We start from the raw sequence: 19,331 nt of genomic DNA, 5'->3' as shown, positions 1-19,331 counted from the left end.
TCTACACTAAGTAACTTTATGGTATAATTTTTACATGTTAAAAATTTGACAAAAAGAAAAAAGCTAACAAAACAACTCAAAGTCCAAAGACCAGCTATTTTTTCCTTTAATGGAAATAACATTTATCTTATTTTGCTTCTGACCAACTTTAAAAGAAATGGACTGGGGCCAGTATTGTGGCATAAGGGGTTAAGCCACCACCTGCGACACTAGCATCCCATATGGGTACCAGTTCGAGACCCAGCTGCTTCCCATCGGATCCCTGTTAACACTCCTGGGAAGGCAGCAGAAGACAGCCCAAGTCCTCAGACCCCTGCACCCACTTGGGAGACCCAACAAAGTTCCTGGCTTGGACCTGGCCCAGTTGTGGCCATTTGGGAAGTGAACAAGTGGATGGAAGATCTCTGTCTCTCCGATCCTCTCTCTCTGCAACTCTACCTTTCAAATAAAATAAATCTTCAGGTAATATAACTAAGCCACATTATCTATACAACAGATTAAAAATATCTATTTCAAATTACTCTCCAAGATATCTTTTAAAATTCACTGTGAGGAAATAAGTCTACAAACTCTTGCTGCAAACCTAACATGAAACAATCAACCCTACAGCAGCAGCACTAAATGCTAACACAAGCTACACTTCAGTAAGGACCATAGTGAAATGAAGACGATGAGAACATGAATATAGAAGCATTGCTAGAAAGAAGTCATGATATCAAAATGAACTGTGATCCACAATGTACTTGAGCCATTGACCTATAATTACTTAATTTCTCTCAATATGAGCTTATTCATCTATAAAACTGGGAAAGAATAAATTACAAGGATATTCTGAGGACAAAGAACTATACATCTATGTACTGTAGTCCCTAAACAATAAATTTAGACTACACTGTGATGCTATTTCAAAAGCCTGTGTATACTAGTGAGATTTTCAAAGGCACTCATTAAATCATAGCACTGACAACAACCACACTGACTCAACAATATACTTAGGTATCCACTGATATAAAAGAATGTAATAGCTTTAAAAAAGCTATAATGTTGAATGACAACTGAATTACTACAACATACAGTTAAGATCATTCCAGTAAATGTTAATCTCTGTTCCAATAAACAACTAGATTTGAAATTAGATCTTTTGAACTGCAAAAAGATTTAAAAATTCATATTTCTGACATTTGCCCACTTAAGTTTTATGGAATTATGCTAGTCTTAACGGGACTGCTTCAAAACTCTCCTATAAAAAGAAAATATTGTTGCTGCCATTTCGCTAATATTTCCTAAACTGGTGATACTGCTCCATGTACAACTGTTGCCCAGTTTCAGTTTTCTCATAAGACACTGCACACTTGTGGGCAGCTGGCTGGGGTTAGGCTACAACCTGCCTCCAAATAAAGTGGAAACTAACTGGAACTGAACCAATGGTCATGCTGCAAGGACACTTGAACTCTGAAGCACTTTGTAAACTGCTACTTATTTCTAGTAAGATTCCCATGAAGTCTCAGTATTGAGAGTCATCCATTATATTTCATTACGAACTGTATGACACCCTAAAAACAAAGATACAAGATATTTCTGTGGTTTTTAAAAAGACACAAATGTAGCCCAATTCTCAAGTATAAACAATGGTTACTAATGGGCGCACAGCTTAGCTTAATGAAACTGGAGGAGGCTCCTCAGCCATTTCCAATCCTAGCTTTAGGTCCTAACCTATAGGTTTACGAAGCTCAACAGTTCCAGAGCGTCACTCCATAAGAGGTTTAACGTAAGGACTGAAGGTATTATTATAATAGCTAACTCTTACACTGTACTGGGTACCTGACTCAATTCCAAGCACTTTACACATCTATTTACTCCCCAATCCTAACAAACCCGAAACAGAGTTAAGTAATTTGCCCAAAGTTACACAGCTGTCAAGTGGCAAAGCCAGAATGCAAATCCTAGCAGTTTGGCTTGAGTCTTTACGTGTACGTGTGTGTCTGTGTCTGTGTCTAAGTTCTCATTTTATTTGAAAGGCAGAGAGATTAATCTTCTATCAGGTGGTTCACTCTAAAATGCTCACAACTGCCTGAGGCCTAGGCCAAGAGCCCAGAATACAATCTGGATCTCCCAAGCGAGAGGTAAAGATCCAAGTACTTAAGCTATGACTTGCTACCTCATAGGCTGCAAATTAGCATTCAGTTTGAATTCGAAGCAACCATGGGACTTGAACCCAGGCACTCTGATGTGAGAATTGTATGTCCCGCAGTCTTAGCTGCTGTGCCAAATGACCCAGAACCTATAACCCTAAACCACCAAGTTCCACTGCTTCTCTAGTTAGAACCATTCCAGGGTTCTTCCACACACGAGGGTTCAGAATTCCAACGTGAGAAACAAAACCTCCATAACCTTTTCCCAGTCCCATCACCTCAAATGGATTGCAAACCTGTGACTTCAAAAGTTATTTGTCTGCAACCTTAATCAACTTGACGTTTGCATCCAACATAGGTACACTCTGTGGGAAACCGAAAGATGAAGTGGCCAGTCTGGAAAGAACTTGCTTTTCTTGGCGGTGGGTGGGTGGCTGTGTGTTTTAATCGCAACACCTGAGATCCCTAAGACTATAATAAAATAGGCAATCAGCACTAAAGCTGGGAACCACAAACATTTTCGTGTTTTCAAGATGCCTAGCGATGAAGTCGACCAAAAACCAGCTGTCTCTACTATACTGGGGGAGAAGTGAGGCTCCGTCGCTGTATCTGAACACGAGACATGGGTAAGAAAAACGAGGAGGGAGTTGGTACTCCATTCCTCCAAAGCGGAGAGGCACACTCAGACCCCAACTGGAAGTTCAACCCAGCATCACACACCGTTTCTGCCTGGCCGGCTTCGGTGTCCTTCCAGGCTGCTACGTGGCGTTTGGAGGCATTCCCCCGGCTGGTGACACCCCCGTGCCTGGGACCCTGCAACAGGGCACACCCGAGGTAGTCGCAGCCTCCCAGGAATTCCGCGAGGAGGACAAAGTCTGGGGCAGCTCGCCCAGGACCCTGTGTGCGGGTCAGGGCCTGCGTGCTGCGCCCCCCAGTCTCTGCGACCACCCGTGCCAAACCCGCCTCCTGGCCTCCAGTGTCAACCTGCACTCCCACTCCCGAGACAGGACCCAACTCCTGAGGCAAAGGCACTCGAGAGCGGACGCGCCCGGCCGTGGGCCACTCACCAGGTTGAGGGGTCCTTCCATTACTTCCATAGACCCCGGGGTAAGCGGTGGCCTGAGGAAGCGGAGCAGCGGCGCCGGAGAACATGGAGGGGCGTAGACACGGAGGGCGGCGCAGCGGCGGAGACGGCGCCCCCTCTCCGCGCCCCGGGAGCCAGCGGTGGGAGAAAAGACAGCAACAACCACACCACTTCCTTCTCCGGCGCCGCGCCGCGAATCCGCCGCCTGCGCCGCCGCCGCCGCCGCCGCGGCCACGCACAGCGTCCTGACGTCACACGTGCCGGCGGCTGGTTCAAGGTGGGAGTTAGGACGGGTGTGGGTGGGGCTCAGAGAGGGCGGGGCAGCGGCTGGCGTTCGCTCGCGCGTGGGCAGTTTTTCCTCTCGCGAGAGGCGAATTTTCAGCTTTTGGAAGTCTACTCTGATGTCACGTGGGGGAGTTGCAGCCTTTTTGTTGGTTATTTAACGTGTGTGTTCTTTCATTTCCTTCCAGCCGGACGTTTTCCCAGGTCTACTCGGCTGAGGTACACCTTTCTTGTTCTCCCCTTCTCACTTTTATCCGTGTACCTCATTGATTTTTTTTTTCCCCAAAGAGCTGATATAAGTAATGTTAACCCATGCACTGCACAGGACTTCCCTAGAGATTTGAGTTCTGCGGGGCTCTGCCCTCAAGTTACAAACTAATAAAGCACATTACATGGGTCACAAATAGCCAACTTTGTGAGCAGGCATTTAACCCAGCGGTCAAGATGCGCACGTCTCGAAGCGAAGTGCCTGGGTTCGAGCCTTTGCTCTGGCTCTTGACGCCAGCTTCTTGCCGATTCAGATCCTGGGAGGCAGCACTGGATTCCTGCCATCCATGTAGGTGACCCGCACTGAATTCCTGGAGCTTGACTCTGCCCTGTCCTCAGTATTGTGGGCTCTAGCACTTCCCCGCCTCTTAAATAAATGTTTAAAACTTTTAAAGAACACAAGTAGGCAAATATAATATTCGACTTATTTACCAATTGTGTACCAAATCACTGTGCCAGGTTCTTTCTGTCATGGAATCACTTAACAAATAGTTGTGAGTTATAGTGCAAAGGGAACAGGTACGGAACTCAGAGTAACCAAGATGGGGTAGGGAGGTCATGGAACGTTTCACAGAGCTGCTTTTTTTTTTTTTTTTTAAGATTTTTATTTATTTATTTGACAGATAAAGTTACAGACAGTGAGAGAGAGAGAGAGAGAGGTCTTCTGTTGGTTCACTCCCCCAAATGGTTGCTATGGCCGGCGCTGTGCCCATCTGAAGCAAGGAGCCAGGTGTTTCCTCCTGGTCTCCCACGCGGGTTCAGGGGCCCTAGCACCTGAGCCATCCTCCACTGGCCTCTCAGGCCACAGCAGAGAACTGGACTGGAAGAGGAGCAACTGGGACTAGAACCCTGTGCTCATATGGGATGCTGGCGCCGCAGGCAGAGGATTAACCTAGTGTGCCACAGCGCTGGCCCTTCACAGAACCTTCTAAGTAGAGGAAATGTCTTTATCACACTTTAAAGCCAATGGTAATAATAGTAAAAGGCTGCAGTTAGGGTGAAGGAAAGAGGCAAAAGACGATGACAACTTCCAGAACATAGATGGTCTTAAGTGCAAAGTGAAGCATGTGAATGTTATCCAAAATGCACTGGGAAGTAAGTGAAGGATTTTAAGATAGGGAGTAATCTACTTTAATTTAGATTTTTTAAAAAATATTTATTTACTTATTTAAAAGGCAAAGTTACAAAAAGAGTGAGAGGGAGAGACAGAGATCTTCCAATCACTGGTTCAATCCCCAGATGGCTGCAACGGCCAGGTCCAAGCCAGGAGCCAGGAGCCAAGAGATTTCTCCAGATCTCCCAGGTGGCTACAGGGGTCCAAGGACTTGAACCATCTTCTGCTGCTTTTCCAGGTGAATTAGCAGGGAGCTGGATCAGAATTGGAGCAGCTGGGACTCTGGGCCCATATGGAATGCCAGCATCACAGGTGGCAGCTTAACCCACGGTGCTGCAGCGCTGATCTCTAATTTCAAGTCTTTTTGTTTTTTTTTTTTTTGTTTTTTGTTTTGTTTTGTTTTGTTTTACAGGCAGAGTGGACAGTGATAGAGAGAGAGACAGAGAGAAAGGTCTTCCTTTGCCGTTGGTTCACCCTCCAATGGCCACCGTGGCTGGCGTGCTGCGGCTGCCGCACTGCGCTGATCTGATGGCAGGAGCCAGGTGCTTCTCCTGGTCTCCCATGGGGTGCAGAGCCCAAGCACTTGGGCCATCCTCCACTGCACTCCCTGGCCACAGCAGAGAGCTGGCCTGGAAGAGGGGCAACCGGGACAGAATCTGGCGCCCCGACCGGGACTAGAACCTGGTGTGCCGGCGCCTCAAGGCAGAGGATTAGCCTAGTGAGCTGCGGCGCTGGCCCAAGTTTTTAAAAAAGCATTGCTCTTCTAGGCTAATCCTCCACCTGTGGCACCAAAAAAAATAAAAATAAATAAAAAAAAAGTATTGCTCTTCATGCAATGGGAAGAATGGATTGTAGGAGGACTAAGGTAAAAGAACAGATAAACTAATTGGTTAGGTGACTAAGGCAGCTTAGACTGCAATGGTTTAGCTGTGAAGATGCATTCATGCGTGGACTCTAGATAGTTATGGTGTTCTTCCTTGTGTCAGAAACTGCAAGAGAAGTAGATACACTCAGGACATACTGGTGGGCATCACATTGAAAGAACTAGTGAAGGACCAGAGCCACGGCTCACTAGGCTAATCCTCTGCCTTGCGGCATGGGCACACCAGGTTCTAGTCCCGGTCGGGGCACTAGAGTCTGTCCCAGTTGCCCCTCTTCCAGGCCAGCTCTCTGCTGTGGCCAGGGAGTGCAGTGGAGGATGGCCCAAGTGCTTGGGCTCTGCACCCCATGGGAGACCAGGAGAAGCACCTGGCTCCTGCCATCGGATCAGCGCGGTGCGCCAGCCGCAGCGTGCCGGCTGCGGCGGCCATTGGAGGGTGAACCAACGGCAAAGGAAGACCTTTCTCTCTCTCTCTCTCTCTCTCACTGTCCACTCTGCCTGTCAAAAAGTAAAAAATAAAAATAAAAAAAAAAAAGAACTAGTGATGGATTGGAAGTAAAAAGTGCAAAATATGGGGGAGGGAGGGCTCTAAACAGCCAGGTGTAGAAAATTAGGGAGGACCTGATTTGTAGGGGAAATCAGAAGTTCTGTTTTAGTTTTTTATGGCTACCGTAAGAAATTGCCACACGTCTAATGACTTGAAGCAACAGAAGTTTACTCTCCTGCAGTTCTGACTTCTGAGCCAGAAGTCCAAAATGGTTTCACAGCCCCAGAACCAAGGTGTCGGCAGAGCCCTCTTCCCCTAGTGCCTTTTCTGGCTTCTAGAACTACATTCTTGGTGCTCTTTGACTCAGAGTCCCTCTTCCCAGCCCGCAGCATAGCACCTTCAAACTTCTTTTTGCTTTTGTCACCTGGCTACTTTCTCCAAAAATCCTCTGCCTTCCTCTTATAAGGACTGGACTCATCCAATAATCAGGGAACATCTTCCTAATGTAAGACTAACTTAGTCATACATGCAAAATACCTCTGCTATGTAAGATAACATTCACAGGTTCTACAGATTAGGTCCTGGATATTCCTGGGGAATTTTATTTAGACTCTCACAGATTGTATCAATAGGAACTCAATGACATACTCTAAATATGATAATTCTTGGAGATTTTAATAAGGGAACTATTTATAGAGGAGTGGGTAGAATTTAGTATTCATATGATAAAAGCAGTAACTCCTAGGCTCTGAGGAAATGGGTAAGAAGAGGAAGAGGTTACCAAAGGAAGAATACAGAGGAGTACGCCTCAAAGAAGCAAGGCTACACCAGCCTGCATGGCCTTGCAAAGAAGAATCACAGAAAGAACGGACCTTTTCTCTTCTGACCTCCTGCTGGGTTCCCCATTGGCCAAACCCAACCAGAAGCTGAAGACAAGGGAGCTCGTTAATGCAACTGTAAGATCAGCCTCCAAGTGCAGGGAGAAAGGCAGTGAGGGGTGCAGAATGGATCTGAAGAGGCCGCCACCGCAGCTCACTTGGCTGATCCTCTGCCTGTGGCGCCGGCACCCCAGGTTCTAGTCCCAGTTGGGGCGCCGGTTACTAGTCCCGGTTGCTCCTCTTCCAGTCCAGCTCTCTGCTGTGGCCCAGGAAGGCAGTGGAGGATGGCCCAAGTGCTTGGGCCCTGTACCCACATGGGAGACCAGGAGGAAGCACCTGGCTCCTGGCTTCGGATTGGCGCAGCACCAGCCGTAGCGGCCATTTGGGGGGTGAACCAATGGAAGGAAGACCTTTCTCTCTCTCTCTCTCTCTCTCACTAACTCTGCCTGTCAAAAAAAAAAAAAAAATGGATCTGAAGGGACTAATGCAAGTTATCTGGCATATAACCCTCTTAACATCTATTTAAAAATAAAAAACTGTAGACAATTTAAACTTTAAAAGTTTGAGCAAAGAGCAATTCATGAATCAATCACTCAGAACCAGAAGAGATATAGAGAGCTCTCTCCAGCAATGGGATGAACACAGAAGTAGAATAATTACTTAACTAGCTACAGCTAGGCATTTGCCATATCCCAATATAAGCCACTAGCCAGTCCCTAGTTAGAGGTTAGTGGGGGCTACTGATTGGTTAAGCCTAAGTTTTGTTTTACTGTTTACATTGAATTGCATTTTAGTTTAGTAGAAACCCAATTTCCTAGAGCCATTTCAGTCTACTTGCTTCTCAATTTATTATTTTAACACATCTAAGTGCTTATATCAAGTCGGCAGGTAAATGCAGGACTAAAGCTCAGAAGAGGCAGAGGTGAAGACATTGATTTCAGAGCAAGAAAATGTATGTAGAAAAGCACAGCAGACCTAGGAATGAGACCTGAAGAATGCCAGCATTTAGTTGTGTTAGAGGAGGAAGGAAGAATCAGTGAACTGAGAAAATTCAAGGGGGCTAGCACTGTGGCGCAGCTGGTTAAGCCACTGTCTGTAGTGCCAGCATCCCATATGGGCTCCAGTCTGAGTCCCAGCTGCTCTACTTCTGATCCAGCTCTCTGCTAATGCACCTGGGATAGCAGTGGATGATGGCCCAAGTGCATGGGCCCTTGCACCCATGTAGGGGACCTGAAAGAGGCTCTTGACTCCTGGCTTCCTTCTGGCCCAGCCCTGGCCATTGTGGCCATTTGGTCAGTGAACCAGTGGATGGAATATCCCTCTCTCTCTGTAACTCTAACTTTCAAATGAATAAGTAAATCTTAAAAAAAAAAAAAAGACAAGAAAATTCAAGATATCTCATAGAGGATACAAATGGGACAGTGGTGGAAGTTGCCAAGGAGAGGTACATGAAAATATGCATATATAGTAGGAAGACAGTAGATGTTCCAAAAATAGAATGACTGTAGAAGTTAAATTCCATAAGGGGGGGCAGCAAGGAGACAATTCATGTCTCTTCAAGGTATTCAATGGATGAAGGAGAGGTGACAGCATGTGCTGGCAATCAGAATATGGAATATGGAATATCCATGGACTATCAACTAGACTTAATAACTCCTTTCTGAGATATATACATACCCTGGAGAAACTCCCACATGTATGTTTCAGTAGACAACTATAATATATTTAGAGCAAAATAATTCATAATAGACAAAACTGGAAATAGTTCACATGCTTATTAAGCTGTAGACTATACAGACAATGGGATGCTGTATAATGAAAACGAATTACAGTCGTATACATTACAGTGGATGAATCTCAACCCATGTTCAGGGGAAAATGTAAGTCACTGAAGAACACATGTGATAGAGTTCCCACTTACTGACCAAGTCATAAACAAGAATAAACAGTGTTGTTTAGGGTACATATTTGTAAACAGTTGTTTATGGTACATATTTGGAAAGAAAACAAGGGAATAATAAAATCAAAGTTCAGGTGAGTCATAGTCCATATGGTGAGAAAGAGGGAAGGGGCTGGCACTGTGGTGCAGCAGTTAAAGCCCCAGCCTGCAGCACTGGCATCCCATATGGGCACCGGTTCATGTCCTGGCTGCTCCACTTCCAATCCAGCTCTCTGCTATGGCCTGGGAAAGCAGTGGAAGATGGCCCAAGTGCTTGCGCCCCTGCGCCCACTTGAGAGACCTGGAAGAAGCTCCTGGCTCCGGATCAGCTCAACTCTGGCCTTTGTGGTCATTTGGGGAGTGAACCATCTGATGGAAGACCTCTCTCTCTCTCTCTCTCTGGCTTTACCTCTCTCTGTAACTCTTTCAAGTAAATAAAAATAATTCTTAAAAGGAGAGAGAGAGAGAAAGAAGGAGACCAGGCCCGTGCTGTGGTGTGACAGGTAAAGCTGCTGTCTGCAATACCTGCATCCCATATGGGCACTGGTTCATGTCCTGGTCATTTCTTTTCCAATCTAGCTCCCTGCTATGCACCTGGTGAATCAGTGGGAGATGCCCCAGTCCTTGGGCCCCTGCACCCAAGTAGGAGACCCAGAAGAAGCTCCTGGCTCCTGGCTTGGGATCAGTACAGCTCCGGCCATTGTAACCATCTGGGGAGTGAACCAGCAGATGGAAGATCTCTCTCTATCTCTCCCTATCTTTCTGTAACTCTGCCTTTCTTTTTTAAAAAATGGTTTGTTTATTTATTTATTTGAAATGCAGAGTTACAGAGAGGCAGAGGCAGAGAGAGGCCTTCCATCTGCAGGTTCACTCCCCAGGTGGCTGCAACGGCCAGAGCTGTGCCAATAGGAAGCCAGGAGCCAGAAGCTTCTTCCAGGTCTCTCACGCAGGTGCAGGGGCCCAAGGACTTGGGCCATCTTCTACTGCTTTCCCAGGCCATAGCAGAGGGCTGGATTGGAAATGGAGCAGCCGGGACTAGAACCAGCACCCATATGGGATGCTGGCATTGCAGGTGGCAGATTTACCTGCTATGCCACCTGCTAGGCTGTCTTCCTGCCTTTCAAATAAATAAATAAATCTTTAAAAAAAGAGGGAGACAGAACAGAGAGGCACACACAAGGGGTCACAACAGTGTAAGGAATTGTTCCCCATCTACACAGGGTGGTGTGTACGTAAGTGTCCATTGCTGTGATTTTTCCATTTTATCCTATGTGAAATAGACCTGATGACCACCGTCAGCCAGGCAGCAGTTGTGATGAGGTTGTGTTGCCTTAGAACTACTCTAACTGGTTTTTCTTTCACTTGTGCTTCCCTTTTTGTGTGTGCACAAAAGTGATAAAGGACAAAAATATGCCAAAGTCTAGAGAGACAACTCTTTCACTAAACATAAAATAACAATTCTAAGAGGCAGAAACAATGGCTTAACTTCAAGAACCAGTTTGTCAGCCTAGCAGGTGTGTAAACTATGACTGTGTTTCTTGTATGTGTTTAGTATCAGGGCTCATCTTCCTGCGGCATCATTCCTTGATTGGAGAGGATCCATTGCTAACATCATAAATGAGTGGGAAGACTGCCTTTATACAGAAACTAACTATAATTTTAGTTGTTTGTTTTAAAGACTGAATATAGCTTGAGCAGAAGGTAAACCTCGTGTTGCTTCACATTGATTCAATTGTCCCCATTTCCACGTAGTAATTATTTAACTTTTGTAACTTTTCAGAGTTCCAAGGTCTTCCCTGTACACTCACTCATTCATTCCCAATAGGCTCAAAGGGGTGAGTGGCCCAATGGCATAATCTTTTTTTTTTTTTAATTTTTATTTTTTGACAGGCAGAGTGGACAGTGAGAGAGAGAGACAGAGAGAAAGGTCTTCCTTTTGCCGTTGTTTCACCCTCCAATGGCCGCCGCGGCCGGCGCGCTGCGGCCGGCGCGCCGCGCTGATCCGATGGCAGGAGCCAGGAGCCAGGTGCTTTTCCTGGTCTCCCATGCAGGTGCAGGGCCCAAGCACCTGGGCCATCCTCCACTGCACTCCCTGGCCACAGCAGAGAGCTGGCCTGGAAGAGGGGCAACCGGGACAGAATCCGGTGCCCCAACCGGGACTAGAACTCGGTGTGCCGGCGCCGCTAGGCGGAGGATTAGCCTAGTGAGCCGCGGCGCCAGCCCCAATGGCATAATCTTAGTAAACAGCTGAGGAAGGTCTTGAAGCTAAGTCTCTCTGGCTATAAGCCCAGCTCTTTCCCACTGTAAGCAGCTAAATATCTACCGGAATGACATCTGATGTCAGTAATAGTACAGACTGTTAGGGTTACCCGCTGTTAGTTTTGGTTTTCCTAAGTTAACCCTCCTGAGGACTAAGAGATTCAAGCTGAGACTTACTATTGTTAGCAGCTCTATTTGCCTCCAGGGTATTTGCTAGAAACATTTACAAACCAGGCGGGAACAGGCCCTGTGAGAGAGGACAGAGAATGGTGAGGTCGACAGACTCTAGGTCCTGGGTCCGGAAACTAGGTTGCTCAGTTGCTTCTGCATGAGCCATTATGAACAAAGCCAAGTTAAGCAGGAGGCAGGCATTCCATTCAACCAAGTTCAACAGAGGAGAAGCCAAGGAAAGTAGAATTTCAGGGCAGGTTTTCCATTCGGTAAGCTGACACCTGGGAAAAGTAAGCCCAATAAAGGCATAAAGGCAATGCTTCAATCAACTTTGTACTAGGTTAGTGTTTCTCAAACAAGGAGGCCAGAAGACAACTCTCCCAAATCCTAAAGATCCTTGACCTGTAGCCGCTAAGTACAAGTAGGGCTACCCTGTTTTCCATCTGTAAAAAATAACTCACCTTTTGATCTTTGCGGGGTCAGTCATGGGGGATATACCTTTCAACTGTGTTTTCATTCTAGGTACTTCACAACACAGAGACAACCCAATGAAATCCTCTTCACCTGTTATATTCACCACCCCCCAATTATACAGACCTCAAACAGCCAGCTCTCCTCTTCCCTGATTCTTTGATGTAACATACTAGTCGATCTGGACCTTATTTCAACCATGGGCTCACATTGGGAAGGGGTCGAGGAAATCATGAGAAATGAGCATGGAACTCTTACGTAAACACAGAGGGAGAGGATACTCAGAACTTGAATGGCAGGGAAGAAATGGCTGAAGTCAGAAGGAAGAAGTTTCAGACTGTTCTTATGTTTTCTATGAGAGATTTGACTCCAATCTCCTTTTCAAAAGTATTTTCCCCAGGTGCCAAGATTATTGAATCCATTGTTAATTGTTCTGCTCTGTGCTCCCTGGCGACCTCCCACTTAAGCAAGACTAGCACAGCAGTGTCTTCTGAAGATCCTGGGAAGCTGGGTGAAGGCTTAAAGAAAGGGAGAAATCATAGCAAAACAGTAGAGGGAAAAACAAGAATTTTACCAATGATTGAAATTTCTACCCGTCATTTTCTTTTTTCTTTCTTTTTATTTATTTATTTTTTTTGACAGGCAGAGTGGAACAGTGAGAGAGAGAGAGAGAAAGGTCTTCCTTTTGCTGTTGGTTCACCCTCCAATGGCCGCTGCAGCCAGTGTACTGCGGCCAGCGCACCGCTGCGGTGGCAGCAGCCAGGTACTTCTCCTGATCTCCCATGGGGTGCAGGGCCCAAGCACCTGGGCCATCCTCCACTGCACTCCCTGGCCACAGCAGAGAGCTGGCCTGGAAGAGGGGCAACCGGGACAGAATCTGGCGCCCCAACCGGGACTAGAACCCGGTGTGCCAGTGCCGGAAGACGGAGGATTAGCCTAATGAGCTGCGGCGCTGGCCTCTACCCGTCGTTTTCACGGTTCTCTGTCCTACCGAGGTGGTCTTTTAGAATATTTTCTCCACCCTTTAGGGATCTGAACATCTTGGGGGGAATATCTCTTGGCATGTGATTCCAGAACTAGGTGTGTAGTTTTTCCCCCAAAAAGAAAAGAAAAAAAGAGGAAAGGAAAGAAGAACAGAGGGAGAAGAGAAAGAGAAGGAAAGAAAATATGACAGACACCCTCTACCCCTACCCTGACATGTTTCCATCATGTGATGTGGACATTTGGTCCAGAAGCAACTGTGGGAAGAATGATGTAACCTCAGATGTTAGGACACCAGGACTGTGGCCAAACAGCTTTCACAGCATACGTGTGGAGCCTTGCCAGACTTAAGCTTTGGCTAGATGCTTAGATTATTCCATGCTCAATTCTCCTTCACCAGTTTCAAAATCTGAAGGACTACACTGACTCTTTCACAGCCATCACACTTTTCCAGTTCAGGTTTTTGGGGAAGAGAGCAAAGTAATTGGAGAAATGGACCAATTAGGAAATTTTTGTCATAATATTGCAATAATTTGCAGAACTATTTTGAGTTCTTCAGTGATTACAAAGCAAATATCCAGCTTTACTAAATAATAATCATTGACTAGATTTTCCAGAAAATTTACTTTATAAGTAATTAGTTTTTTGGGGGGAGGGGGATAGGTGTATATGTTTTAAAGATTTATTTATTTTATTTGAAAGAAAGAGTTACAGAGAGATCTTCTATCCGCAGTCTTATCTCCTAAATGGCTGCAACAGGTGGAGCTGTGATAGACTGAAGCCAGGAGCCAGGAGCTTCTTCCAGGTCTCTCAAGTGGGTGGCTGGGGCCCAAGCACGTGGGCCAAGTCCAGCAGCTTTCTCAGGCCATTAAGAGAGAGCTGGATCAGAAGTGGAGCAGCCAGGACTTGAACTGGCGCTCATATGAGATGACAGCATTGCAGGTGGCAGCTTTACCCACTAAGCCACAGTGCCAGCCCTGAACAGATGCTTTTTAAAAAAGATAAGGTAAGGGACTGGCGCTGTGGCACAGCGTGCAAATGCCCTGGCCTGAAGCACCGGCATCCCATACGGGCACCAGTTCTAGTCCCGGATGTTCCTCTTCGGATCCAGCTCTCTGCTATGGCCTGAAAAAGCAATAGAAGATGGCCCAAGTCCTTGGGCCCCTGCACTGCGCGAGAGACCCGGAAGAAACTCCTGGCTCCTGGCTCCAGATCGGCGCAGCTCTGGCTGTTGCAGCCAATCGGGGAGTGAACCATCGGATGAAAGACCTCTTTTCTCTCTCTCTCTCTCTGCCTCTCCTCTCTGTGTAACTCTTTCAAATAAATAAATAAATCTTTTAAAAAACAGATAAGGTAAGTGGTGGGGGGAGAGAGAGAGAGAGGGAAATAGAGAGAAAACGTGAGATCTTCACCAAATGCCTAAAATATCTAGGGCTGGGCCAGGCTGAATCCAGGAGCCAGAAACTCCATGCAAGTCAGCTATATGGGTGCCAGGAACCCAAGTACTTGGGCCATCATTTGCTGCCTCCCAAGGTGCATTAGCAAGAAGTTGGATTGGAAGCATGGAGTAGCTAGGACTTGAACTGGCACTCCAATTTGGAATATGGGCACCAAAAGCAGCAGCTTAACCCATGTTATACCACAACATCTACCCCACAGATAGGTGCAGTTTTTTAAATAAAGGTTTTAGATAGAATTTTTTCACGTTTGTTTGTTTATTTATTTTTAAGACGTATCTATTTATTTGAAAGGCAGAGTTACAGAGAGGAAGAGGCAGAGAGAGACAAGTCTTCCATCCGCTAGTTCACTCCCCAAATGGCTGCAACAGCCAGAGCTGGGCCAATCCGAAGCCAGGAGCCTGGAGCTTCTTCCAGGTCTCCCACACTGGGGCAGGGACTAAAGGACTTGGGCCAACTTCTACTGCTTTCCCAGGCCATAGCAGAGAGCTGGATCAAAAGTGGAACAGCTGGGTCTCAAACTGTTGCCCATATAGGATGCTGGCACTGCAGGAGGCAGCTTTACTTGCTATGCCACAGCACTAGCCCCAGTAGGATCATTTTAAAAATACCTGTTACAATTCTCATTAACAACTTGTATCCTTTTCCCTTTCTTACAGGCCCCATGATATAAATTTGAATAATATTCCTTAGTACGTGACCACTGTCTTTAGTAATCCATGTGACGTGGGACAGGCAGGAAGTCAATGAGAGATAAGGAACTAGGATTACCAACACCCACACCATGTGCACACCCACCTCTCATCGCTTTTCATGCCTATTCAACATGACTGAAGACTCAGTACCCCTACTCCTCATCATGCAGCTAAACTTTACTTTCTACTGGGCACCAGAGATCATGACACATTCCTGGAGATCACCACGTGTGCCACAGCCCCATCCTTTATCCTATGAAAAGGACAACTCTTGCCTGGGTGGGGGCAATTCTCTCTCTTGAGGTTTCCCACACACTGAATGTGTACCATCCCTTGGCCTTTCTTTTTTTCTTTTTTAAAAATTTTTAAAAGATTTATATATTTATTTGAAAATCAGGGTTACACAGAGAGAAGGAGAGGCAGAGAGAGAGAGAGAGAGAGAGAGGTCTTCCATCCGCTGGTTTACTCCCCAGATGGCCACAATGGCCAGAGCTGCACTGATCCAAAGCCAGGAGCCAGGAGCCTCTCCTGGGTCCCCCACGTGGGCGCAGGGGCCCAAGGACTTCGGCCATCTTGTACTGCCTTCCCAGGCCAAAACAGAGAGCTGGATCAGAAGTGGAGCAGCCAGGACTTGAACTAGCACTCATTTGAGATGCCAGCACTGCAGGCAGCGGCTTTACCAGCTATGCCACAGTGCCAGCACCCCCTTTGCCTTTCAATAAATTCTGCTTTTCTGTTCTATCTGCATCTTCCAGTTATATCTAATATGTGGGAAGAAAATTACCTAGCCTAACTCTAGTTCAAAGTTTGGGGAGTCCCATGCTTATAACACACACATGACTATTGGTGATAAATTTGAATCATGATAAGTGAATATCCATGAACCCTGTACCACTCAAAAACAACTCTAATGTGTCCGTTATTGTGCAGTTTTTTGAGCACATGGACATGCATTTCTGTTGCTCACATGTCAAGGCCTAGAATTGCTACATCATTTGTGACACATAAGCTCAGCTTTAGAAGATATTGCCAGATGCCAGACACTTTTCCAAAATGCTCATACCAAGCTATGTAACCAGCAGCAGTGAATGTTAATTCTACTTGTTTTAAATTGTCTATGCTTTGTATTTTGGGGCTTTTAAACTTTAACTGTGCTATTGGATATGTAGGTTGTTCTACTCTTAAATCCCTAAAAAAACTGACTTCTGCTCCCCATACTTTATCCTATTAAGGGAAGTGCTCCTGAAGATACTATTTTAACTTCTTGATTGCCAAGTCTGATAATTCTTCTTCAATTCTTGTCTCTGTCTTTCGGTAATGGATGACACCACTTTTTCCTTGAAACTCTATTCCTTTGGCTTTGGTTTTGTTTGGCTTTGTTAGATAAGAATTACAGGAGGCCATTGTTTTGGACTAAGGCTAGACCCAACAGACTAGACTAAAAATCAAAATGGAGTCACCCACTTGCTAAAGTTCATGTCACTAAACCTAAGTTGTTACCTGATCTTAGGAGAAATCAAGAAAAAGAGAAAACAATTAAGTTGCCCAAAAAGATTCAATTGGCATGCTAATGAGGTTTCCTTGGCCTTGATCCTCAAAAACTGGTAACAGAGTCACCCGATGTGAACCCATCAGTTATTTTTCTATTGTTCTGCCTCCCTATCCCTGCCTTTCTAAGTAGAGTGACCTTGAAGTGACTGATTTATTTTCTACTTTCTTCAGCCTTCCACTGCTGGAACACGTTATTTATGCCAGGAAGCATTGTATGATTCTCGAGTTGAAAATAAAGCCAATTAAGATCTTTAAGCTAAATTGCAATTTTGTCCTTTGACAGATTCCATGGCTCTGTACAAGTATTACCCTGGAAAGAAAGCCTTTATCCACAATTCTAAAACCCAACATATCCCATGAACTGAAATTCACTCATTTGGTGGTAAAACCTACCCTGAACTCTCACGAGACTATTTATAGTCCTTTCCTACTACGTTCTGGGTGACTATTCACATGACTCATTGGAGATGATGATGATGTTATGGGAATACGTTTCTTGGTTTTTATTCCATGCCCTAGCATGAGGTTAAGAATTAAAAGGGAAGGCTTAAGTGAGGGGCACAAATGACAGCAGAATTTGTTTGAAGAGATGGAGTGAGAATACATCCACGTGTGGCTGTGGGCAGCCCAACCAAGAGATATCTGCTAGGAGAGGGCCAGAGCTGCCTACAAGGAGAGGAAGCGTGGGAGAGTGCAAGGGAAGGGCCAGAAGCCAAAGGGGCCGCTCCCACATGCACCAGTTCCCTTTATGGGATGGGAGCTGTGTTCTAATTGAATACACACACAGAGTGGAACTTGCAATGGGGTTAGTGTGCATGAGGTTTCCTGGAAGTTTTGTGTGTCTCCACGTGGAGTTTAACTTCCACACGTTCATTATGACTTCTCCTCCTTCTCAGTGCTGGGTAAGAAATGGGTGCATTAAGGGAAACAGAGCACACTGGATTGACATGCAAGAGCGTGAGTTACAGTACAGGACTGCAGACACAGACATTGTGGGAAAATCTCCCAGCTCATTTCTTCCTGACTAACCCTCGTCCCATAAAGGGAACTGGTGCATGTGGGAGTGGCCCCTTTGGCTTCTGGCCAAAGTTCTGCCTGCCTAGTTCTCTCATATCAATAGTGACCTTATCCCTGTGTTAATAGTATAGGCACTATATAACACAAAGGTACTTCAAAAAGTTCATGAAAAAATGGAAATAAAAGATAAGTTTATTGTGGTGCAAATGTTTTTTTTAAAAAATCTGTGCATTGTTTTTTCATGACAAACATTTTCCACAAACTTGCTGAAGACCCCTCATAGCTTATGAAAATCCAGGAAATTCTGAATTCTAAAATACATTTGACTCAAAATTTTGGGCAAAATTCTGTGGAGTCAGGTAAACCTGGATATGGATCTGACTTCACTGAATTTCTTGAAACTTCAGTTGTTGTTTTTGCTTTTTATCTCTAAAACAGGGATTGAAATCATCAGCTGATAAGGCTGTGAACATCCTTACTTGTGTGACTCACATGTAGAACTCAATACCCTGACAGCCAAGCTTTCCATCCTCCCGCCCCTTCCCCATCTGCTTCCTTGCTCACTTGCTCAGGGCATGGCACCAACTCCCCCATATGCTCAACTCAGAAACCTTAGCATCACCCTGAACTGATTCCTTTTTCCCAGTCTGATAGTAAGTCCAGTCAGTTCTAGGATCTGGAGAGCTCTTGAGTCCATATGCTTTTTCTTGTTCCCACTACCATCTTACCTATTTTACTACAACAGCCCCCTAATTTCTCTTCTTTTTAGTGTTATTACTTTCTAGTGTGCTCTTCACATGACAGCCAAATTGATCAATGCATAACTGGTTACACCACTCTCTTGCTTACATCATTTTATCCCCTTGCCATGAGATAAAACAGGAAGCCAAAAATTAGAAGCTAGAGCTGGGCATTGAACCCATGCACTCTAATATGGGACACAGGTACCTCAACTAGTGTCTTTTTTTTTTTTTAAGTTTTTTTTTTCTTTTTTTTTTTCTGAAAAGCAGAGAGAAAGAAGGACAGAGATATATTTTATCCCCTGGTTCACTTCCTAAATGGCCACAACAGCCTAGGCTGGGCCAGGCTGAGGCCAGGAGCCGTGAACTCCATCTGGGTCTCCCACATGGGTGAGCCATCATCTGCTTATTCCAGAGTGTGCATTAGCAGGAAGCTGGATAGGAAGTCAAAGTAGGACATAATCCCAGGCACTCTGATATGGAATGGGGGTGTCCCAAGTGGTGGCTTAACCTGCTACACAATATCATCGACCGCCAACTGCTGTCTTAACAGCTAGGCCAAACATCTGCCCCATGTCTCATTTTAGACTGGGTGCAAATATTTGTCTTTTGGGTTCACCACTATAGCTCTAGGACATAGCTAGTAGCTAGCACATTGTAAAGGGAAAAAAACCACACTGTTTTTCCTCTCTAATCACACTCAACTTCTGTATCCATATACAAATGTGAGGGTTTCCCTCCATGTCCCAAGAAGTTCTTCAGCAGACTTCAACTGATTGTCCTATAATACAATTCTGTTCTGATACCGTCACCCCATCAGATACACAGGTTAAAGGCTCAGTCCCACAAGCTTGCCCCTGTTCAGACACCAATCACAAGTCACGGATGTGTCCCTCCCCAGTGTTCCACAGTTTGCTAGAATAGCT

At 45.6% G+C, this 19,331-nt stretch overlaps 1 protein-coding gene across 5 annotated transcripts in view; it reads right to left on the bottom strand.

Annotated features, from left to right (window-relative positions):
* NRBF2 (nuclear receptor binding factor 2) overlaps nt 1-19,331 on the bottom strand; it is a 115,774-nt gene that overhangs the window by 16,428 nt on the left and 80,015 nt on the right. Inside the window, exons 1-2 of one of the 5 annotated variants that reach the window (XM_089314105.1) lie at nt 3,410-3,526; nt 3,200-3,276 (exon numbers count right to left, since the gene is read on the bottom strand). The exons of 1 other annotated variant lie outside the window; for it this stretch is intronic. In XM_089314105.1, coding sequence (XP_089170231.1) covers nt 3,200-3,229 — 30 coding nt within the window. In that variant the 5' untranslated portion in view covers nt 3,230-3,276; nt 3,410-3,526. Of the gene's footprint in view, nt 1-2,852; nt 3,527-19,331 lie in introns of those variants that run through there. 3 more of the 5 variants (XM_089314106.1, XM_089314103.1, XM_008270081.5) reach the window with 3 other exon arrangements.

Source organism: Oryctolagus cuniculus, chromosome 15, assembly GCF_051225735.1.
Source record: "Oryctolagus cuniculus isolate XC-2025 breed Fujian yellow rabbit chromosome 15, ASM5122573v1, whole genome shotgun sequence".
In the NCBI taxonomy this organism is placed as follows: Eukaryota; Metazoa; Chordata; class Mammalia; order Lagomorpha; family Leporidae; genus Oryctolagus; species Oryctolagus cuniculus.
This window is presented reverse-complemented; position numbering and strand designations above follow the sequence as displayed.